The sequence below is a fragment of the Typha angustifolia genome, chromosome 13 (genome assembly GCF_048772165.1).
Source record: "Typha angustifolia cultivar Huaian chromosome 13, ASM4877216v1, whole genome shotgun sequence".
Classification (NCBI taxonomy): domain Eukaryota; kingdom Viridiplantae; phylum Streptophyta; class Magnoliopsida; order Poales; family Typhaceae; genus Typha; species Typha angustifolia.
In genome coordinates this window covers 13,542,765-13,562,274 of record NC_133251.1, presented here as the reverse complement: position 1 = coordinate 13,562,274, position 19,510 = coordinate 13,542,765, and the positions used below count along the sequence as shown (strand labels likewise).

The window sequence follows — 19,510 nt, the reverse complement described above, 5'->3', positions numbered from 1 at the left end:
AACTAAATATACAAGTCTTCTAGTTCAGAAAAGCAGCATTCGTCAGCACAAGTCATTCATTAAAGAGTAACGATGCCATAACCCAAAAATTTCCAATGGCATTAAATAATTAGCAAACAAAAGTACAACAATTTGAATACTTCAACAAACAGATACTAAATAGACGATAAAAGGAACTACATACTATGTGAACTTTTTACATTGAATGGTTCTTTACATTTGCACAAGGTAGCTGGCGAGAACAATACAAATTGTTATGCTACGGCATGCTAAGAAAATGAATACACATTCAAAAGCATGAATATGACATTCAGATGGCCAGATCTCAGGGCCTTCTCATAGCTGGTGGTTTTTGAGAGACCATGTTAAGTGGCTTTGGGCCTGCCATCCCATAACCTGTGGCAAATCTGCTTGTAGGTATGGATGATGGGTTAGGTCTAAAAGACGGTGTGGGGAGACCCAATCGAGCAGCAATTATTTGTGACCGCTCATGTAGAAGTCTCTGTCTAGTTCTGTCCGTTTGCTCTCTCACCCGCATAATCACATTTTCAATGTCAGTGAAAAATGACAATTTAGCCTCCATTTTTTGAAGCTGCATAAAATGCAGAGCCATATTTAGTCGTGATATGACTCCAGCCAATTCACAAATGAAACATGTATACAATTTATAGATTAGAAGTCAATTCCAATTCACCGTTCTCCTATTTATCATATAAACAATCAATTTACACACCTGCTTCTGAATAATCAAAGAGACAAGATGCCGGATTTGGTCCTCCTCTTGCTTTGCAAGAAGCTTAGCCTTCACAGCAGCAGCTGAAATAGCAGTAGCTGCAGCACGTTTTAACCTATTTATGGTATGATCATCATGGCTTTCAGTTGAGTTGGAGTTTTTGACATCATTGCTGATCGCTTCTTTTTTAGTGCCATCATCTGCAAAATATTTGAAACCAAAGCAAATATCAAAAAGTGACCACAGATTATTCATGTATGCATGGAAGGTAATAAATGATGTCAAATTCAAAAATAAATCCACATAAAGGAATCTTATAACAACAACACTAAGCTTATAAATGAAGAATCTGCAAAACTCTTGGTGACTAGTGACTAGCTTTAAGAAATTTTTCATAAGTAAACATGAATAGACATGTGGGTGCTTAAGGTGTCAAAAATAAGCACAGTGGCCTCTAGCAAGCATGTAATTTTGGAACTTTGATCATTAAACAGCATGTGATTAGATGCATTTGAGTTTCCATTGAGTTCTTCTCGTAGTTAAAGATCAAAACGCTAACTAGGAAAGTGCATCTTCTGCCCAAGTAGCAAATAAGAGGAAACAGAAAACAAGAAAAAGAAACTGGCATCCGCATAATGCAAAAAACATAACAGGGTAGTTACTGTATCATAATGTTGTAAGTTCCAATGCCAAGAGAAAAATAAAAGGCGAAGAAAAAGAGACTATATAGGTGATAACAGGGATTGTCTCGAATTTATACTTAATTTGTTCCTTGTGTTGCTAACAAACCTGCAAGTAATTGAAACTGATAAAAGATCCTACACAAGATAGAAGAAAGCACAAGTTCATGCATGGAGGGAACAAAGAGAAGAAGGAAACCTCATTTCAGAGTGATAAGACTCGCATTTAGACACATGATGCGTGTCACAAAGTAAAAGACACAATGTACATCGAGCTTGCAGTCTCCATGAACGTCATATGGTGCAGTTTAGGCCAACTGACCAACATCAAAATTAAATAGCTTGCATATTACAGTATAAAAGAGGATAAGAGAAGGTCAATGCCTGCTTCCTTAAATCGAGAACTGTGGTGCCAATCAGCAATATTGTCCTGCAAAGTGCTGATGTGCGGTGTGCCAAACCATGTTGACAAATAAGAGTAATATATTATGGAGATCCCCATACTAATGGGTAGACGCCACAGCAAGTAAAAAACTATGTCCTCAGAATGATAAAAGGAAATCATTAGGACATTGACTTTAAGAGTTATATAGACAGATAAGACAACTTAATTTTCCATGAAAGATGGAATGAGGGCATCAATGACAGTTGATCATCCAATGCAACCAAGTTTCATTTTCATGCTCAACACATCAGTCAGATGGGACATCTATCAGCAACCTAAGAATGCCAGCTAACAGACTCAATTTAGGCATCTGTGTCGGACGGGGCAATCAAAATCTTAAAACCTAACCAGTTAGGACCTGCTCAGGGTTAAGATGTGAAGGAAATACAATTAGGTCCATCCTCACCTGCCCCTCAAGAAAAGACCTACCTCAAGAAAAGACCTAACTTGAGCAGATCTCAGACAAGATATGAATCAATTCAGAGGGTTTGGGACCATGGTTAGGACTAGGGTTGAACTTATCATATAGTGGACTAACAATTCTCGCTGATTAGGGCTTATCATAGAACAAAAACCATTGAATCTTATAACACAGTTGAGGAAGCATCAGCTAGAAATCTTACAAGAGGAAGCATCAGCTAGAAATCTTACAAGAGGAAGCATCAGCTAGAAATCTTACAAGAGGAAGCATCAGCTAGAAATCTTACAAAGTACTAACATGAAATTTTTACCAATCTCATATGAAATATCACCTCTATAAACAAGCATAAACTAAATTACATAAATACATATTTACAGCAAACAGCATTAACATATACATGGTCTAGGAAATATCAGATGATAGCATCATGCAGTTCTTTGTCTGGGAGTTCTCGATATGAAATATCAATATACCCACAAGTATCAGGGGAAAAAGATATAAATATCCATTATACCAACGTTTAACAGAAGAAGCAGAAGTACCACACCTGCTTTCTCTCTATCTTGTAATAATGATCCTGCTCCATCTGTTTGCTTGGACTCCTGTTCTTCCATTGCAGTTGAAGTAGCCATTGTCTCATCAGCCTTTAGTACATCTAATTGAACCTTGTCTGAATCTAAATCACCTAATTCCTTTGCGTTGCTTGGTTTGTCCTCCCCCACAGGCTTTGAATCATTCATTTCTTTGTCTGAGCTTTCTACTACTTCTTTTGACACTAAATCTAATTTTTCTTCCCCATTATCTGGTGGCACAGCAGTAGTCAAACTGGCATCTTTCACATCCTTTGGATTATTAGATGTGTTTTTCTCCTCTGACAATATCAGACCACTGGAATCTTTAGTGGTGTTGGTTGTTGCCTCCAAAGAAGGCACTTCACATGATTCCTTTGCAGCAGGCATTTCAGGACAAGTTTCTGATGAAGCAGATGGTTTTATTTCCTTTTCAAGAGAAGTAGTATTTTCCTCGTTCTTTTCTTCACAGACCTTCACCTTATCAGTAACATCCAAATCTGGCATCTGAATGTCATCTTTGTGTGACTCCTCATCGCCAATGTTTGCAGCGGAACTAGTTTAATTGAATTCATCGGGGGAAAAAAGGAAAGAACATCACAAAACTAAAATGCAAATCAAACAACGATCAAATGCAACAAGATCACAAACCTCACAAAGGCAGGTGGATTTTGCACATCACTTGGTGGATCTTCAAGAATAAGGCAGTGCCTAGTAGCAAGCTGGACGGAAGGAGATTCCTCCAGAATGGCCTTCAGTGAACTACGGCATGAAGTGATAGCATTGTCATGTTCCAACAGACCTGCTAAAAAAGCTGCCTGCAAAGACAATTTCATAACCCAAGAAAAACCATTTCAAAAGAAGCTCAGTTTCAATCAAGAAAACCATACTTACCAATGCCATAACTGGGTTTCCTGCTTCTGCAAATGAACCTGAGTTTCCTTTCTCGGGAAAGTAGCCAACAGCCTGAAATGCAGATCTTAGTGCATCAATAGCAATGTTTGTAGAACCTTCAGCAGAAGTCTCAATATCAGCAGACTCTTTCTTTTCTACAGCATCTCCATTGGAAGATATAGACGGATCTCCGCTGGCTGAGTTCTTGACATCTTTAGTTCCAGGAACACTTAAATCATCTGGTTCATTTTTCCTTCCTATGCTTTCATCTTCGGTTTTTTCAGAAGCACTAATTTCAGAAGACACCTTTTCTTCTACTTTGCTTTCAACTTCCATTTTATCAGGAGCAGTTAAAGCAGTAGCTTCTCTATCTGCAGAAGTATCCTTTCTTTCCTGGGCAGTTTCATTAGCATCACCCTCACCTTCCAGAAAAGAATCCTCGATGGGCATTTGAAGGAAGTGTAACATACATTGGGCTTTTGTTTTCGTGGCAACGTGTTCAGCAATCTCACTCCAATTTGCTCCAAATAGTTCTAAAGCTTCTAAAAGAAGCAGGGTCTCCTGATCTGTCCAACTAGCTCCACTAGCACCAGCAGCCTCTGCAGGTTCCATAAGAATGAAATCAGCTGTTGCCATGCCTGTACCAAACTTCCCCTCATTGTAGCAGTCTGAACATAAATCAAAATCTGCCTGCAGAAATAAGGAAAAAAATCCACATCATGCTAGGAAATAGCTATTCATGGACCTTCTCTACTAAAAACAAGGCATACCAACCAAACAAACTACTGGATTAATTCTCTGAAACTAGACCAGGACAGAAGCATTTGTCTTACCCATTAATACCAGCAAAGGAAGAAACTTATGGTAGAGCATTTTAATCAATAATTTTATGATACATTTGATTTCATCATAGTAAAAGATGCCAAGCAACATTAAAAGTGTTTCCATCCAAGAGCACATCACTTCAGAATTCATGAAAAGCTCCTCTGTCACTTAACTGTCCCTTTATAAAGAAGTTGTATCATTATATAGCAGGTTCACATCAAGTTCACAAAAGCTAGCAGAAAATGGAAGATCGTTCAGGTATTTGAGTTGCATGAAAGTCAGCAAATAATGCATGGACAGAAAGGCAGAATTTTGAATACAACAACTTGAGAATTTTTACTGAGTTTATGTAGTTTTGTGCAGTTAGAATATGGATGAAGCAATATGTACCTCTATAGATTAATGGGAATATATCTCTATGAGGGAAAAGAATGTAACTGCTAGGGCCTCAGCCCTCGTAAACCCAGATACCATACAAGCCAGAACATTGGCAAATGTCCAACACATACACACATTGAACATCCAAGACAAAGATAAGGTCAACTGCTGTGAATCTTGAATACTCAAACAATTCCTGAATGAATAGAAAAAGTGCTTGCACCACGGAGGATAATGTAGAGACCAACTAAAATCCCATGCCCAAGCATGAGAAACTAACTATTGAGATGCGCAATCATGTCATATCACTAAATGGACACGAAATTTCATCCTTTAATAGGTCCATCAATTCCTAGCAGCAAAAACATGGTGATCTAACAATTTACTTCCTGGCCAGTGGTCACTATTACTGGTAGCCTCAAAATCAGATATAGAGAAGCAGTAACATATAGCTATGCACAAAATTCAGAAAATTAAGATGCTAAAAAATTCATGCGTTCATTTTAGAAATGAAAAGGAGAACAGGAGAAAAGAGTCATAGTTCTTAAACAGATAAGACTTCCAAGTCTAATAAATCAACCTACTGCATTCAATAAGATAATTTACTGCTTAAGAACTAACCTGCTTCTGGCAATGATAGCGCTTACGTGAACAATCAGCTGAGCAAGAATTACAGTGGTATTCAACCGAAGGCTCCACAAGAGTAACCAAATCATCAGATAAGGCAGACTCGCGAAGAAAGCAAGGCATTGTAGATGTTATAGATGGCTCTGCCCTTTTTGGAACCGAATGAATATATGATTGAACTATCTCAAACTGATACAATTTGTCTAACAAAGAGGGTGTTTTATCTCCGCCATCAGTACCAGATTTGCTCTTGTCATGCTCAGAAGGTGGGAAAGGATGGAAATTGATCAAACCCCAGTGATCCAAGAATTCCATGACCTCTTGTCTAGCATCCGTATCACCAACAGAAAGCTCAGCTAAATCTTTAAGTTCCACTTGCACCTTCGGGTCAGCATGAAACTTCTTCATGATTGAATTCCGTAATTCCAAGTAAATCTCAGGCGTTCTTTTCTCTGACTTCCCATTAAAAAATGAATCCAGGGATTGCTTCTCAATTTGGTGGATTTCCTTCCATGAAAACCATCCTGTAGATGTTAAAATTCTCCGCTTAACTCATGCAAATGAAGGAAATACAAACGAAACCTGCTCTTCAATATTGTAAGTATCATAAATCTATAGAAAGATCACTTCAGTTAAACTACGAGTCTTTGGCATCCAGAATATTATAGTAATGCAATGAAGGAGGAGCAAGACCCTAGTGTTAGCAAAAACAAATAATCCAGTAATGTAACGAACCCAGGGCATGCTATGCAATTTGGCTGATTGCGTTCCATGTTCCTGTATATCTTAAAAGAAGCAAAAGAATTTCTCTTCAATCTTGTAAGTAACTCCAAGATCTATGCGAAGCTCGCATCAGTTAAACTACGCAAGCCTTTGAAGGATGGGAAAAACCCTAGAAACCAGTAATTAAGCAATATATTCAGTAGATCTCACTCAGATTTCGGAGCTCACCAGCAAAAGTAGGGATCACATGAACATTGACGCCTCGAGATCGAACAGCTTCGAACTCTGCATCCACGAGCGGCTCCTCCGCCATCTCCTCCTCGCCACCACCGGCCGGATCTCCGACGACGGCCGTCCCATTCCCCCCGCCATCCGCCGCCGAAAATGGTGAGAGCCCCGTCCCCGGTGGCTTCTGTAGGGCGGCAACGGCGAACTTGTTGGGGGATTGGCGAGCTCGCGTGCAGGGACCGTTGTGGATCGGGGGCAGATGGTACTGGATAGGGTTTCTCTCCTTGGCGAGGCGCTTCGAGGAGGGAGCTAAAGAGGAGGGAGAGGAGGTGGAGGAGAGGCCGGCGGAGGCTGCTTTCCTCTTAGCGGCGCCGCCTCTTCTCCGGGGAGGCTCTGGTAGGGTTTCTGTAGGTGGAGGTGGACGCGCCGACGGGCCGACGGCCAGAGGCACCGAGGCCTCACGGGGTTTGGCTTCCATCGCGGTTTCGACTGGGGGGATGATTCAGATGGAGAGGGGAGGAGAAAATAGTAGATGCTTAGCGTTGGTCCTTCACACTTCCCCTCTTTCTTTTCTTTTTTTCAAAATAAATATAAATAATTATTATTATTATTATCCTTTCTTCGGGGGTTTTTTTTTTCCCTCTCTTTTTTCTGCATTTTGTGGTGAAGTTCGATTTGATTTGATTTGTACTGAGAAGTAGTATACGTTCTCATTTGGATGCGGACAAATAGTTCTCAGGAAAAAGAAAGAAGGCTGCATACGATGAGAAGAGTTTGCTATTTCGGCTAGTTTTTCCTCAATTACCTTTTGTCTCTCTACCTATGTCATTCAATATAAGTGTTAAGTTAATTCAAATTGCTGTCGTATGGACATTATATGCATGGGTTTGTAATTATGCATGGATCGAGAGTCGAGAGTGATGGGTAGCAGAGCACTCTTTGGTTAATTACGTGGGAGAAAGGCAAAGACGTCATTTTTCATGTGGCAATAAGGTTCAACATGTAAGACTATGGTTTTTTTTTATATAAAAAATAATTATTTAGGGAAGATCCGATCAATATCATATGTCAAAGGATGATAGGAATTATAGAATTATTTTCAATTAATAAAATGGTTTAGATACCTTTTGGCATCCCATAGTCCTTTGAGAATTTTGATTGCAAACAAGTTTTATATAAAAGAGACAATATTCAAAGCTTAAATTAAGTATATCATAGTCCATCCAGAAATCAAGCGCTCCTTGAGAAGGATTATTGAGTTATTAGATAAGAACAAGCTGATCGAATCCTACCGTTTGGCATATTGACAAATTTTTCACAAGCAAGCATTATGAACATATAATTTGAACATGTAGCTTATGTTTTAGGAAAATTAATCTAGTCCAACTCATATGTATCAAGGAGGGCTAATATTTTTTTTTATCTAATCTAAAGCTCATGATTTATCAAGAAAATAAAAACCTAAAAATTCAGGCTCAAAATTCATTTCTAGCCGCTCAGGTTGGCTAATTCTATTGAACGAGGTCAGTGTGACCTGCTGCTTGCACGGATTTGGATCCTCTCCAGAGATTAGAGAAGGGAGAACTTGCTGTAGATTCTTTATTATGCTAAGAATGCTAAAATCAATTGCCTTTGAGAAACCAGGGATATTTGTAGCACCAAGAATAAACGAGGCAAAGCAAGTGACTTCCTAGCTAAAATTGAAAGTAATGCGGAGAAATTAAACCAGAAGATTATTCACATAAAGCTCGCCAAGAAAATGCCTTTTATAACTGCTATGAGCCGCAACAACTATAGAAGAGTTACCTCATTTAGGGGAAAAAAAGGGGAGAGAATAACAAGCTATATCACTCACAATTGCTTTTCTACAATCCGAAACGATAGAAGCACATAATGAAAACCACAAGCTATGCGAGTTAATACTCAAATTGCAGGGAGTATTATTTCTTTACCAAGTAGGAATAGCCACACTTTTCAATGCTTGAAGCAGCAATGGACATGCAACACTGTCACAGTTGGCGTACACCCGTTTCACTAGAAAAATGAAAATGTGGTTCCATTTCGAGCAGAAAACAAGCTGTACTCTTCGACAATCGTCTCTTCTTTTGCGCAAGAACGGCTTTGCACTGCAGGTAGAGTGGAAATGAGGCCCCCATTTGTTTCTTCTTTGGAAGACTGTGGACTAGTGCCAGCAACACCAGCCATTGGGCCTCCAAAGTGAAACAAAGAGAAGGATGGATTTCCATTATTCAGTTTAGCAGCTTTCTCAATACTGCCACTTTGTCCCATCGACTGTGGTGTAGTGGGGAGCTGCATATTTAGAAATGGACTTTCAATTGAGCGCCTATTGCCTATCGGCTCAACTGTTGCGCTAATTTGTAGGTTCCCACATGAATTGGTACTTCTATACTGCTCCTTTGGGCTTATAGAATTTATTCTGTTACCAGGCCGATATAAAGACTGACGGCCTGAATAAAATGAGGTTGCTGAAGGCCGTAAAGTGCTGTAATCTAGTGAACTTTCTGAGGGTTGGGTTGCTGCTAAGCCATATCCAAAGGGGCTAGGGCACGGAAAGTTGTCGGGATGGGCATATGGCAACAATCCATTGGTAGAAGCAGACCAAGAAGCTTGATTATGATAACCCAGAGTTGGAGAGGGGAAAATTGGGATCTGCATGTTCTGATTATGCACCGGTAACAAGTGTTGAGATGGTGCCATATCAACCATGAGCCGATCATAATTAGAACTGCAGACGTCCTTCCTTGGATCCTCCTCTGATAGATGAAATTTTGTACATCTCCTTGGTGGAGACCCTGCAGGAGTTCTTGTCATAGAGCCATCTGTATCCGTGTTGTTTCTTACTGAAGATTCATGCGGATATTTACGGAAGATCTTATCACTGCATGCTGAAGTATCTCTACCATCTGAGTGTAGAGTAGAATCCTCTGAATCTGATGTTGAGGATGATTCTGCATTTTGGGCAGTTAGAGAGCTGCTGCTGCTGCTGCTGTTGCTGTCTCCCTCACTTAGACATGATGAGCAGTTGTCGGAACTACCCGAGTTTGTCACGGGGTCAGAGTTATTGCTCAAAGGAATTGTACCTGAGTCAACTTCCTCTTCCTCTCCACCATTCTTCAAGAAGCAATCTGACTTGGTTATCGTAGCAAACCCATTCTGGGAGCCATTGTAAGTACCAAATTGACACGTGCCTGAATTCTTCCCTCTATCCTGATAAACCTGATGGCTATTAAAAGTGTCTGCCTTTCTGCAAGTTCCAGAATGCTCGGATGAGTATAGATCATCATGTGATTCAAGGCCAGCTTTAGGCTGCTGGAATCCATTTACATTTGCATTAGCTTCTAAATCCTCAGATGGATCAACTTTAACAGAATTTCCCATAGCAATGTTCAGACTGTTTCTAGAACTCTTCTTTCGTGTGTCCATTGGTTCCCAAACCTGCTTTGTGTGGAGAACATCTTTGTTAGGTGTACCACCAGCATGTATTCCCTTTGATGCAACAGAACTATCTGATGGATAACAAATGTGATTGTATTTTATACTACGGTGGAATGGTCTGGATGTATCAAGAGCAGGTGCTGTTTTATTTGCAGTCTTGATCTCCCTACCAGATCTGGCCATTTTTATGTGATACCCATCCTTTATCCTGTAATCTCCCTGTTGGCTGCAGTTACAAGAGTGGAAGTCATATCTATCCCTCATTCTATTGTTTGAATTGTGGAGCTTCTCACTGAACTTCAAATTGCAATTTCTTGAGTTGTTTTTCACAACTCTTTCTCGTGACAGCTTATGCAGCCCACTAATATTCCTGGATGCAGTTGTGCATTCAACTGTCTCTGATTCATCTTGCTGAATGCTATGTTCAACGCTGATGACAGATCGGTGACTGTCATACCAACCGGAGATCTGCTCATGAATGGACTCTTTTCTAAATCTCAGTTTCCGCCTTGATGATTTTGATTGCTCAAGTACAAATGAGTAGGTACCATCATCTCTAGCATTAAGCTCTCCATCCATGTGGCATTGATGCTCAAGATTGTCAAAACTGATGTTCTTATTAATACTTCCACTCAGTGATTGTTCATCTGTAATATCAGGAGAAAGAGGAGTGATAAGCTCAGCAATATCTCCCTGGTCACTAATTGAATCTCCAGAGTCGGGGGTATTAGGAGAATCATCCATAGTACTTGAGGGTGAGTCATTCAAAGATGTGAATGAGACATCACAAGATGGTTTGGATCCGATAACCTTTCTTTCCCTTTCCCTCTCCTTGCCCTGCAGCCTCTCTTTTCTTCTAAGCTTCTTTTCTCTTTCTTTTGCTCTCCTTCTCTCCTTGCGCTCTTCTTCTTCACGTTTCTCTCTCTCTTCTTCCTCGAGAAGCTTAGTCTGTAAGGTAATTGGAAGTCATCACAGGTAATCCACAAGGACAACACTAAACCTATGCATCATTTCGTCCTTTCCCTTCCAATTTATTGCAAAAAAATCATCTTAAGAAAGATGAAAAAGAATTAAGACTATCATAATACCTGCTTTTCTAACGTAATGATTTCTTTACAAGCAACTTGAAGACGCTCTTCCAGCAATTTTATGGCCAGACAAACAAAAATACTGTGGGCATTTTGTCGCGCTGTACCTTCTCTGAAAGCCTTTTCTACCTGGAAGAACATTGACATGAATCAGGGAAGAGTTATAGAAAAAATAATAATAATAATAAATAAATATATATATATATATATATATATATATATATATATATATATATATATATATTATATATATTGCCATAATTAGTCCCAAACCATGCTCAGTAGGCAACTAGGCATTAACATGAATCAGAGAAGAATTATAAAAACAGCAACATATATTATTGTAATAGTCTAAACTGCCATCATTTTTTAGTGACAACCAAAGAGAAAAGCCAGACTCTTACAAAAGCTGAATCAGGTGTATAGTAGAGCAAAATCCATGTCTCGTATTCCAGCAGATCCATAAATCACATTTAGAGCCAAAAACTAATGAACATACAACTTGCAAGTTGCAACTTGGACCATAATAGTATCCTGATTTACATTTTAATGAGAAATAAGAAATAAACAGTACTGCACTTCTACATGCCTGCACCTATGCAAAAGTTTTAATTTATTTTTCAGCAACTTTTTCTCATCTTATTAGTATCCAAATTCCAATTAAACTCTCTCTCTCTCTCTCTCTCTCTCTCTCTCAAGAAACAAAATAAAATAAAAGAAAGGGAAAAGGGGAAAAAGAGAACCTCAAAAAGTACATGTACAAAGAAATCAAAAGAATAATTCCCTAATTGGCATTTCCTGTTAATACATGATGGTATTCCAGGGAAAACTAGGAAGGCCATTCTCTTAAGCATTTAGCTTGAGTTGCAAAGATAAAACTACTTGGTCCGTAGAAACTGCATGAGTTCTTGCAATATCTCACAGTACCTCCCACTAAGATTGGCTGGTTATAGTGGACAATTATTTTGGTAGCAGTCTTATATCAGTGATCTAAGAATTGTTGATAACTTGGGTCGATTTCAAGGAAATGTGTCATAAAGCACAATTATCTCACAGCTCCTCCCATTAAGACTGGGCATCATAGCATATTTTGATGCTTCTCAACATGACAGTCATCTGAGAGTTGCCGGTAGATTCCTAGGAATAATGTGGGCCAACAAGTAACCAAGTGGATTATTTGGCAACAAGAATATTTATCTCAGCATACCCCTGTGGTTCACTAGAAATGGAAAGAATCAAACAGAAGAAACATAACTGCTAACAAATAAGTATCTGCGCTAATCTCAAAAGCACCATACAAAACAAAGAGCCAAATGAAGGCAGCCTTATTTCACAGATCATAATATGAAGTAAAAGGTAAAGAAGAATCTCCCACTTCATTGATCTGTGACAAGGCAAACAATGATGCACAGTTATGGATATGCTTCTGCCACAAATAGGAGCAAAAAATCTACAAAAGGCTTCTCAAATACTCTTCATGCCATACAAAATGTCACATGCCTTCGACTAGCTAGACTCAGCAGCAAAAGGTAATCTATGAAAGGATCTTCCTCCTAAACAGTAATAAGTTCAATGCAGGTGCTCTGAGTAATTATGCAGGCCATGTATCTAATGATACTGATGTATGAAGTAAACTAAGCTGCTATTCAATTAATTATCATGTCCTTTGTCCAATATTTATCTTCCACTAAATACAAAAACAAAATAACATCCTAGTAATAAATCTACTTAGGAGTTAACAAGTAAAAAGGAAACCATTTTATGGAAATGGCAAATTGATATTGCAGAAGTATAAGAGTAGGAGAATAAATAAAGTGAGAAGAATAGGACAATTTGCTGCTACTAGGTTACCTGTTCTTTGAAGATAACTGCAGCAGCATCCAAGAGAAATTCTCTTGCAAGTTCAGGACTCTTGGCATGTTTCTGTGGGCGCGAGCAGTCACCATCAAGTTCATTCCCATCCTTATCTATAGCATCATCCTCCTGCACGTGCAAACCAACAAAATGATAAACATAACAACCGAGTACCATACCCATATAATGAAGAAAGTCTGATCTAAGAAAGAAATAGCCAGAAAATTCATATGAGAGTTACCTCTTCTTCTTCAGCTTCTTCTGCATGCTCAAAGAACTTTCTAATATTTCCGCCCTTTGTTATCGTAACAAAACCATCCCCTACCATCAGCCTGCGATGCACACATTCATGGCCTTTCAATGCATGTGCTTTTACACAGAGTTCCGTGCAACGGCCATCAAGCTTCCAAGCTCTCAATGTGATATAACATGCACCCATATCACTGAGATCAAGTCCATTCATTTGAACACTTCCACTCATTCCAACATCTTCGAAGTCTAAAATATCTGATTTTCCTTCTGCTGTTCCAACAGCCCATTCAAAATGATGATATGTTCCAATTGTATCTGTAAAAGACTGGTGCCAATCAGCTTGGACAGTGTCCTCAGATACCTGAAAGTTATGTAAAATAAGTTCAGCGGAAAATTATATACTATACATACAGGTCACTAAAGTATATCATCTCTAGAATTAGTTCCTGGTCATAACAAGCAAGCATTGAAAAGGTTACTGATCATCAATATCTTTATCAATGGATAGGAAAAAAGAAAAACCAAACCTCATATTGGAAAGCAGTATCTGCAACACAGAACCAATTAGTGCAGCGAGGTTCCCTTCTCATGCGCTTTAACTCCTTCAGCTCCTTGAATTCACGGATAACATTCCTTCTGCAGTCTCTGCAAAACCTCTTGCTGTCAAACCTGTAACATGAAAGTTATTAAAACTGAACTGAATCTAACTCATTGTAATTCAGAATGATATCATCACATCGTTTATCTGTTTATGGCAGTCATGAGAAGCCTAAAACTTTTGTCGAAGGCATGAGACCATCATCCAAAATATTTTAAAATCATGGTTTGAAGTTTTGGTTTCGGTTTCAGTTTTGACACAGAGGAGACAAATTTTGAGCCAAAGCTGATCAGTTTCAGTTAGTGGTCTGAAAGAAAGGCCAAAACAACAGTCTTTCAAGTTTCAGCCTTAGGTTTCAATAAGTTTCGGCCACTACTTTCCAATGCCAGGTGAAACTTCTTTAACATGTTACATAATAACATATTTGCCCTTCTACTGTTGAATGTTAAGGATGTTCCCTGTCAGATGAAACTTCTTTACATGTTACACTAAAAAACATATTCTTCTTGTGTTAATGTTGTCTTGATTCTCATTACTGCAGCAGGATTAAGCGAAGGATCTTAAATAGAACATTCCTTTCCTACCAAGGATGGTAAGCAGAGAACGAAGCTACGATTTTTGTCTTGGAATTCCGGCCACACAGGACTGGCACTGAAGAGAGAAAATATCCATGTTCATGAAGAAATTCGATTTCAGGAGGCCATCAAAAGCCTTTTGATCTCGAGAAGATACTGGTCCTACTAGTACTTGTAATTTTATAAGAACTTAAATATTCGACTAAACAACAAAATCTGACAAACAGATCAGGTAAATGAGATATAACCTAGCTAGCTTACCTGTATCTCATTGTGGGAGACTTCTTGGAATTTGAAAATTCAGATACCTTTGCAGCTTTTCTTAGAAAAAAGGTATACTTTGACCATTGGTAACATACCCCGTTAATTGTCCAAGGAAACTGAACATTCCAATATATCAAAAGGTCCCAGTTTTCACATTATATCACTTTTCTTCATTGTGTGAAGGAAGAAGTTGCAAAATAGAATGAAATAGGAGTATCATTGGAATTTATTGACCCTAATAAAAGCATTTGTCTGGATAGATTAAAAAAGATAGTTTACCGTCTCCCTAAACAAATAGCAAATATATATTTGCTATTACTAGAATCTGTGGCCAACTATCTAGAGAAACATCTCCAAGAAAAGTTAAGAAAATAGTTGAAACTACTACTAAAATTATACTGGAATTTGCGTAACTCAAAGTTGCCATGAGACAAAACATTGAATAGGCCCTCAGAATGACTTAATATTCAAAACCTACAATCAAGCAAAACTAATAAGGCAACATATCGGTAGGATATTCTTGTAGCCTTGCAATTTAGTATTTCAAAGCTCCTGAACTTATACTTACTTACTTTGAAACACCAAAACAGGAAAGCATGTGTTGGAGGTTCTTGCATAAGAATGACAAGGCAATTTGTTTGTACTCCAGCTACATGGCAGCTAAATGCTAAAATATTCATATAACTTATTCAGAAAAGAGCATATATTGAAGAGGACTCCAAATATTTGAGAGGAAAGCTCTAGTATCTTGGGAGAAAATCTACTGGCTCCTTATGCATCTTACTTATTTATAGGAGGACTTATTGGAACATCGGGCAAGTATGAAAAACCCTCAGAACATTTAATCTATCAGGAGATTCAGGACCAATAGGTAATGAGTCCATCCTTTTCATTTTGGCCTACTAGGGAAATTATTCTTCTGACTAGCAACTGTTCTTTATCATGTCGATTTCCTACTGTCTGTCTTTACTTGCTTCAATACTAGAAAACGAACTTACTGCATTCACTTTCCCCGGAATACTCCTTATTGGTGATCTTCTAAATGCCACAACAAACTAAGAATGAATAAAACTAGATTTACCTGTACATGAGCTTCTCAATGAAATCCTCCTCCTTCATCCTTAGGAGAGACAATCTAGTTTCATCACCAAGTGCAGACCAGAAATCAGCTAGTGTATCACAAGAAAGCCTAGCAGTGTGCAAAGCACATGCTTCTCGAGTTCCATGTCCTCTACCATAATTAGCCATCCCTTGGCTAATCCATCCTCTACCTCCCCCACCACATGCATCAGGATAGAGCAACTCTCGTTCACGTTCCCTTGCTCGTGCATTGTCAAATACCTATAACAGTGCGTAAAGCAGTAAATACTAGATAAGCAGAATATTAGAAAATTAGAAATACCTAACAAACATGCCCAAAAAAATAAATAAACTGCAGCACTGTAAGGAAAAGTTGCCGTGGAGCACTTTTCATTACACACTATGTGGAATTCTGGAGGGACTTACAGGAAAGGTCAAACTTATGGAAAAGGTTAAAGGTAAAATTGCAAAGAGAAATAAAAACATAGAGACATTATAGGGAAGACAAACTATTATTCTCCAGGACTCCAAGTACTATTGTAAAGCCAGAAAAGAAGCAAGAACTGATCGCTGCACTATGACAAATGACCAAGCAGCATGAAAGTGATGAACCTAATTTCATTCTATACTAAAGCGAAAGAAAAATAATGATAATTACCAACTTACATTTTTTAGTGCCTTCAGTGACCTTGAACTGATAAATCCATCAAGACATGTCAGCATTCCATCTTTAGTTGTTGCCAGGCCTCCCCATGGATGAACCAATGGATCCTGCATCAAATCTAATTCGCCATCATTATGATTCTTTGATACCCCCATCGTATTGAAAAGGTGCATGTCCACCCCTTCCTGCTGCAAAGACTTCCCATACATAACAATCTGTGTGAAAACTTCCAGAAGCAACCCATTGCACCTAGAACAGTAAAGGTTCTTGCGAGCTTGCTCAAAGAGGGTGTGCTTATCTATCCTCAGGAGCTCCTGGCGGGATTGAAGCGGCAACTCACTCCAAAACTGAACCAAATGCATTCAAAGGCACTATAAAATCAGTTTTCTTTTGCATGCCACAAGTATTTCGAGTATGAGTATCACAGTAGTACATGAATTGTTCAACAAAGAACAAAAACCCAAATAAAGTCCCTCATTGCAGTGATCGTGTCTTACATGCCTAAACTTGAGGTCTTTAAAGCATTCTTGGACAATAAAATTATGTATTACTATCAATCTCCAAACTGTAAAGTTCACATAAGTGATTATAAAAGTGCATTTAGCATGCAATAAACATATAAAAGAACTGAATAACTATGGGCCACCGTGTTTAAGAAAAAAGAAGAAGGGGGCAAATAAAATCTGAGGAATGCATATCCACGTGTTCAACAAGTACTCTTCACTCCGGCCATAAATATAATTGAATGGAAATTCCCAATGCTAAAAAAATTCGATCCCAATTGTCATTGAGATCAACTCCAAATCGAGATCTTCCAGAAAATCTAATCCAAGGAACAATCACAAACAACTAAAGATACGTTTCTATCTTCAATTACACATCCGATCCTGCTCTAGCAATAACCACTCGATTAATCCCGAATCAGATCTATCAAAACAAGAACTCCGACGCCAATCGAGAACAATCCGAATCAGAAAAGAGAAAATAACGATCGAGGGCAGTACCTTCTGAAGGAGATCGAAGGAGATGTTCTCCCGATTCAGCGACCAGATTCCGACCGCGGAGATGGATCCGGCCGGAGCATTGCCGGATTGCCCGGTCCTCTGCAAGAACTCGGGCATCTCGTCTCGTCTCGTCTCCTCTCTCAGCAGCGAATAAGCGATCCCACCGGTCTCCAGCTCCCCATCCACGGCGGGAGCGGCGATGGCGTAACGGATCGGCGACGGCGGCGATCTCCTCGTCGAGAGATCGAGATAAAGGGGGGGAGAGATTGAGATCGGTGGAGGAAGACGATGAGGTTTTTTTCTTGATGAGATTCGTGAGATTTGCTCCTCTATCGTCTTTGGCGTCTTTAGAGAGAAAGAAAGACGAGGGGGGGGGGAATTACACGAAGACCGCTATCGTGGAGGTGGGCGCAGGGTTAAAAAGGAAAAAATCCACAGGATACTCTTTTTAACTGCTGCTCTTCCTTTTGTATTTCCCTTTTTCTCGAGCACGTGAATGTGATTATTCTTTTCACAGGGTCTCTTTCGCAAAATGTCCCCGCGACGCAAAATGTGCCGGCAATCGCATCAGTGGCTCCTGCTAAAATACTCCTCCGGTGACGGTGAGCAAGTTTTGCGCGTGGATCAAAAGAGAGATCGCTGGCGGCGCACGTTAGTCCTCGCTCGTGCAGTCGTGATGCCCCCCTTACCCCCCGCCCAATGTAAAAAAGAGGGTGTCCGGCCGCGTGATCGTGTTATGGGCCGCACTATCGTGCTCTAAGGACTGAAAAGAGAAATTCTTTTTAGTTCTATTAAATTATTTATGCAAGCTATTAATCAATCCACCGTCCAATTTGTCCCGACAACAAAGATGGACGGTAGAACATCTGTTATACACTTATTTTATGACACATTAATATTTACATCTGGTAGCTTGTAGAAGGTCCAACTGGGTGATCCCCACCGTCCAATTTCGTTTCAAAAAAAATCACTAACCGTCCATCAAAAATCACAACCCGACATTCAAGAGAGGTGGAGATCACTAACCATCCATCAAAAAAATCACAAGACGACATTCAGGAGAGGTGGAGTGTGTCGCCAAAAGATGCAGTGTAAGATAATAATCTCTTCCTCAGTAGCATAAAAATCGCACAATCTTCCGCTTCAAATGACAACCATACCCTCTTCGGGCCAATATATTTTTCTCCTGCATGTGCTTCAGATAGCGAGGGTGTTTAAATAATTTCGGATGGCAGATTCGCTTTCCAAATCGGAGAGGGAGGGGTGGTGTCGTTATTTTGGCAAGCAGTGATGTCATTTGGCAGCGGGGAAGACGAACACGTTGCACCCGTCAATTCTGGAGAGATGGCGATACTATTTGACATTATGGAGTTTTTGACCAAACTAGCCCCAATCCAAAAACCTTTTAATCGGAATGTACTATACTCCATCTTATTTACAAAACTGATCTAATTTATTGTAGCCCAACTAAAAACACTAAATTAATTAATATATTTTTTTAATAAAAATATTGATCAGTCTAAAATACTAATATATTTTAATTTAGTTTTTCAATAATTTATTAAAAAGATTATTTAATGATAAAAATGCTGAATTTATCGGTGTTTTTTTTGGGTCAGAGGGACGGATCTATTTTGGTAGAAGAACTCAACATTATGCCGTTTAATATTTACATGACTCTTTTACCCTCCGTTTTGTTGGAAATTACCGAGGTATTGCATCAATGTCGTCATTTGTCGTTTACGTCGTTACATGGTTTTTCAACTTAATGACATTTTCTTTTCAATTGACAACAATGGTTGCCAATTAAGATATATGAATTAAGTTGCACCAAGCCTCGCGTTACATATATTAATGTATATAACATATAATATTTGTTTCTTAGTCACTGTGTTAGGTGACGCACGTAAAATGATAGTAGGATTCTTACGTGATTGCCCCCGAACACTTTTAAAATATTATAATTGCCATCAAAATTATTATATTTTCTCAAAAGTATCATTTAATTAGTTAAAATATAATTTCAATTTAAAAGACTATTTTACCCTTATATAAATTATTTAAAATAATTGAAAAGCTATCTAATGTTATAATCAATACTAGACTACTAGTATGATGAAAAATAATTATCTAATTCTAATAGGATTTAGTA

General features: G+C 38.8%; 2 protein-coding genes across 3 annotated transcripts; both read right to left on the bottom strand.

Moving 5' to 3' along the window:
* Positions 1-78: 78 nt before the first annotated feature.
* Positions 79-7,090, bottom strand: LOC140773891 (SWI/SNF complex subunit SWI3D). The gene is made up of 7 exons (XM_073116669.1): positions 6,524-7,090; positions 5,567-6,096; positions 3,743-4,432; positions 3,500-3,666; positions 2,827-3,404; positions 734-933; positions 79-592 (listed from the first exon to the last, which is right to left on the bottom strand). The coding sequence occupies exons 1-7, from the start codon at positions 6,999-7,001 to the stop codon at positions 326-328; spliced, it is 2,910 nt and encodes a 969-aa protein (XP_072972770.1). The 5' UTR covers positions 7,002-7,090; the 3' UTR covers positions 79-325.
* A 1,175-nt stretch (positions 7,091-8,265) lies between these two features.
* Positions 8,266-17,740, bottom strand: LOC140773074 (uncharacterized). Of its 2 annotated transcripts, none has more exons than XM_073115430.1 (8): positions 17,359-17,740; positions 16,357-16,701; positions 15,692-15,951; positions 13,701-13,818; positions 13,163-13,534; positions 12,919-13,050; positions 11,068-11,196; positions 8,266-10,927 (listed from the first exon to the last, which is right to left on the bottom strand). In XM_073115430.1, exons 1-8 carry the CDS (start codon positions 17,473-17,475, stop codon positions 8,558-8,560), a joined length of 3,843 nt encoding a protein of 1,280 aa, XP_072971531.1. In that variant the 5' UTR covers positions 17,476-17,740; the 3' UTR covers positions 8,266-8,557. The 2 variants fall into 2 exon arrangements, with proteins under 2 accessions (XP_072971531.1, XP_072971530.1); XM_073115429.1 differs by having other exon boundaries at positions 13,701-13,842; positions 17,359-17,739.
* Positions 17,741-19,510: the final 1,770 nt, after the last annotated feature.